This window comes from Limulus polyphemus, unplaced genomic scaffold (assembly GCF_000517525.1).
Source record: "Limulus polyphemus unplaced genomic scaffold, Limulus_polyphemus-2.1.2 Scaffold3060, whole genome shotgun sequence".
NCBI lineage: Eukaryota > Metazoa > Arthropoda > Merostomata > Xiphosura > Limulidae > Limulus > Limulus polyphemus.
In genome coordinates this window covers 94,715-99,731 of record NW_013668670.1, presented here as the reverse complement: position 1 = coordinate 99,731, position 5,017 = coordinate 94,715, and the positions used below count along the sequence as shown (strand labels likewise).

The following is a 5,017-nucleotide window of genomic DNA, read 5'->3' as shown; positions in this document are numbered from 1 at the left end:
CATATACAGAAAGTAGCTTAATAACATTTCTGATGTAAGACACTAACACCTTGTGTCATGCACAGTAAAGGATACCCAGGGTGATAGGGTCAATTAAAATAGGCTGATAGCATTTTTTTAGCAATATCATTTAATTCACTGTTCCTGTTGTATAATTGATGTTTTTCAAAACACAATCACTTTTTATTACACAGATGACTCCAGTTCTAAGTGTTGATTAACCTTGACTATTATTTTTACCTGAATTTGGTTTTGCCATATTTAATTATTGGTAAACAACTGGGGTTTCTGTTTCAATTATACGGGCAATAATTGGGAATTAGAACCAAATGATGTGTATGGTTTTGATCTTAAAATATTCGAAAAAAGAACAGCTTATTAAATAATTTATTGTTATCATTAATTTTCTTCTTTCATATGATAGATTGAATATTTGTATTTCTTGTTTATGAAAGAAGTATCTTCGAGACTGACATATTCTGCACAATCAATAATAGCTTTAAGTGTTGCAGTATTTACAGGTTTTGCTTTTGAGACTATTGTTACTTGCTTGATTGGTAATTTAACAGCAGAATGCAAACATCATGTAACTGAAAAGTATATGGTTTTAAACTGACAACAACAGTTATTTAAAAATCCAAAATACATTTTTGACTATAAGTTATATGTTAAACCTTTTACATCCAATTCACGAGTCAAATGGACGTGAAAATGCTGTTTAAAAAAGCCTAACCCTAAAATTCATCTTTTTTCTTTTTTGAAATCAAAAGCAAAGTGAGTAAAATGACAAATGAACTACTTTTTTCAGGAGTGATATAGAGCAAGATATACAAGATATGTGACTTCCTGCCATAAGTTGCAAATTCAAAGTAGCAGTGTGTGTTCTCAATGAGGGTATGGTCATGATGGAATTGTTGTATCAGTTAAACCATCAAGACAAAGATATATAGAGTAAACAATTATATAAAAAGGGAAACAATCAAAAAGAAAAGAGTATGTGAAGAAAATGACAATATATGAAAGTGGAGAACCCACTCTAAATGAATGCTGATGATTTGCATATCACAATTTGGTATCAATAAGTACTCTAAGTCATTTTTCCATCATTGTAAACAGAAGAAATATGGCAATGAGTTTGAAAAATAAAGGACATACTAAGGTGACTAAGTTAGTTATTTATGTTTTATATAAAGCTTGTGAAATTGTTTATCAGGCTCCTTAGGAAAAACTCGTAATTAGTTATAATTTTCCTATACTGAAATCGTATTTCCGATAGGTACTTACCTCCTTTCACATAAATAGCTATTCTTGTAGAAAGATGTAGCATAAATGAGTGGAAAATTGAAGAGGCACATCCAAAAGGGAGAGAACTATGGTAGGATAGTGATCCAAATCATACATTATATATTAAAGTTATGAAACTCAATCCCGAAAAACATAAAAGTGGGTAAGATTAAAGGATGTGTCCCTAGATGAAGAATGGCTAGGGTGCACAGACCGTACATAGCAATTCAACTACATCCCAAACCCATGCCACCAGGAACTGACATCCATGCGGGGGGTAGGATGAGGAACATACCATTGCCAAGTAAACTAAAGTTAAAAACTCGGCCACTGACATCCATGTGAGGGTAGGAAAGAGGATCATACAGCTGGCAAGTTGACTACAATCCAAAACCCAGACCACCGGGTACTGACATCCAAGTGGGAGCAGGAAAGAGGATCATACCAGCATCTAGCCAACTACAATCCAAAACCTGGAAACTGAGTATTGACATCCATGTGGGGGTAGGAAAGAGAAGCATACCACTGGCAACTCGACTACAATCCAAAATCCAGGCCACCGGGTACTGACATCCAAGTGGGGGATAGGAAAGAGGATCAAACTGGCAGCAAGTCATCTATAATCCAAAACCCAGCCATCTGGTGGGGGCAGGAAAGAGGATTATACGGTCTTCACCACAAGTTCATAAAACCGGAGGGAATCTTGTATCCCCCTAATCCATGAATAGGCACAAGTAGTTCTTTTATAACAATGTGAAAAACTGAATGATCGATCCAGGAAATACATTATCCTGCACTTGTTATAATTAAACGTCATTTGCCAAATGGATGTTCAATGTTCAACTTACCAAGTCATTCTGCAGTACCTCAACAATTTCAATAGAACATGAAATATCCAAGAATTTAATGTCGGCAGCAAATTTTAATAATTATTCCCCTATCAATATTATTAAAGTAAATAAAAAAACAACAAAGGCCAAAGTGCTGGACACTTATGGACTCTATTAATAACTCCATTTAATAAAGAAATTTTGCCATCTTTCATTCAACTATACTACAATACAAGTCCTACCTGTGAAAGTTTTTCAAGCTAATTTTCTATACGGCACCTTATTAAAAGCCTTTTTAAAAATCTAAGAAAACTATGTTCACATTCTTTCCATCATTCAACAGCTACTAATAATTAAGTTTTCCTTCTTACTTCGCTAACATTTGTCATAATTATTTCAATCAACTGCTTAATAACTTTACTATCTTGTAAGTCTATAACCTAACACTAGTACAACTACCTAAAAACAACAGATTGACCTAATGATTTAGCATTAAGCCTAATGTCATAACTTTAACTGTACCTACAATTATAAAAGCTAATAGTCCAATCTTAACTGCTATAACTAACACACAATTGTAAAAACCTGGCAAACTCAGTACCAAGAAATAAATGATATATATTCATTTAAAAAAAAATTAAGTTCTAGTTTTTTCCCTTACATGCTCATAAGGAAAATACCATTAATGTAATACTCCTTTTATGATGTATAGTAACTAAACCTGAAGATCCACTAAAATACCTTGTTAAAACCATGACTTCCACCATGAAGATGACTGGGACCATTGTTCTTTTCAAGAATGTATTCCTTGTTTCCAATTCTGAATGTTCCATTTGATATTCTATTAGCCACACGTCCAATTGTACACCCAATATAGTGTGTTTGATTTTGGTATTCTGTAAAAATGAAAAAAAAAAACTTTTAAAAAACAAATTTTGCTTAAGTTGAGATGACACAATAGGTTCATGAAAATATAAATATTTATACAGAAATTTATTTTAGAAATTTTACTTGTTAAATCATGCTAAAAGTCTTTTCACAAAACAGTTTTTATTCAAATTATTAAACACATACAAATAATATCTTAAAGATGTGTAAATACATCTGTAATATACAAATATCTCTGTGTAGAAGACTTCACAAACCACATACTGAAATTATAATTTGTCAGAAATTTATTTCAATAAAAGATTTAATATATACTCATAATCTAGTTACATAACAATAATAAATAAGGTATAACTGCTTAGGTTTGAATGAAAGCATACTATAAAAACTGAATATCCTAAAAAACAATACCAATCTTTGTTATATGCAATAGTTTAAATTTATAAAATAGCTTATGTTCTTGTAATCTGTAATGAAAAGTATAACATGTTAATTTTGTTATATGTAATTTGTTGACAATTTAATTAAGTGCATTTATATGATAGTTTTAATGTTTTCACTGCATGATATGAGTTATTACTTCAATAGTCTATTTAACATAACATTTGAGAAACAACAAGGGGTCCCTTATGGATGTCCTATTCAGTTCATGAAACACTCATTTGCCTCTATCCAGCCCTGACTCTAAATACTCATGAAGCCCTCTCTTAAACTCCCCCAACCATGTTGCAAGTACCACATAAAAAATATATCACAGTACAAAATTTTAAATGTACTGGACAACCACTTTTGTTTTATGTACACTAATTCACAACATTTTTCCACTTTCTGACTGTTAATATTTAAAGTATTTTGTAAATACTATCATATAACAAACCATCTACACTGAATTTTTTAAAAACGATACCTCTACCATAGGTTTTAGTTACTATCCTTTCATATGAAAGATGAAAGGAGAGGCGCCAATGTTAGCATGTGACTGACCAAAAAGTATTAGGTTGTCAAAAAATTAATGTCGCATTTTGGAATGCTTTCATTAACCACCTCCAAAAAATGTACATTATGTATAATAGTTAAATGAACCACCTAAATGTCACGTTAGTGTAGCCTATATAATGTGTAAAGTTTAGTGTACTCTAATCACTTATAGTGATGGCACACAATGAGACACACATTTGGCATGTAATGCTGTTTGAATACAAGAAGGGAAACAATGCCTCTGTAGCCATAAAGAATATCAAAGAAGTTTATGGAAATGTTTTGATTGTTCATAAGTGTCAACAATGTTGCAGCAAATTGAGCCTTAAAAACTGTGATGGCAGGAGCCAACATGTTGAAATTTATATTGATGCTCTGAAGGCACTTGTTGAGTCTAACCCAAGGCAACACACACTCGTGAAATGGCCCTGAAATTGCATGTTTCTCATGAATCAATATGTAAATATCTAAGGAATATGGGAAAAGTCCATAAAAAAAGATGTTTGGGTGCTTCATGAACTTTCCAATGATCATCGTTTCCAATGTGTGAAATTTGCTTCGTCTCTTCTGGCACGTAATGCACGTGGACTATTTTTGGACAGAACTGTCACCGGTGATGAAAAATAGATTCTATATGCAAATATTATACCCCAAAAACAATGGCATAGTCCTAGAAAAAAAAAAAAACACTTCCGACCCCAAAACCTGGACTCCATCCGCAGAAAGTGATGTTTTGCATTTGGTGGGACATCAAAGGAATAATTCATTTCAAACTCCTCAATTCACAGTGAACTGTCAATGCAGAGATCTGTAGTCAACAACTGGAACATTTAAATCAAGCCCTTCACTCGTCAATCGAAAAGAACTTTTTTTTCTCCATAACAATGCACGTCCACATGTGGCACATTTGATGCAACACACGATTATGGAGTTGGGCTGGGAAGTTATCCCCCACCCACAATATTCTCCAGATATGGCACCATCAAATTACCATCTTTTTTGTTCGCTGCAACACCATCATAATGAGAAAACGTATG

The 5,017-nt window shown here is 32.8% G+C and overlaps 1 protein-coding gene across 1 annotated transcript in view; it reads right to left on the bottom strand.

Annotated features, from left to right (window-relative positions):
* The window catches only part of LOC106468576 (aldose 1-epimerase-like), a 38,961-nt gene that overhangs the window by 25,715 nt on the left and 8,229 nt on the right, over positions 1-5,017 (bottom strand). Inside the window, exon 2 of the mRNA XM_013929011.2 lies at positions 2,856-3,010. Coding sequence (XP_013784465.1) covers positions 2,856-3,010 — 155 coding nt within the window. The remainder of the gene's footprint in view (positions 1-2,855; positions 3,011-5,017) is intronic.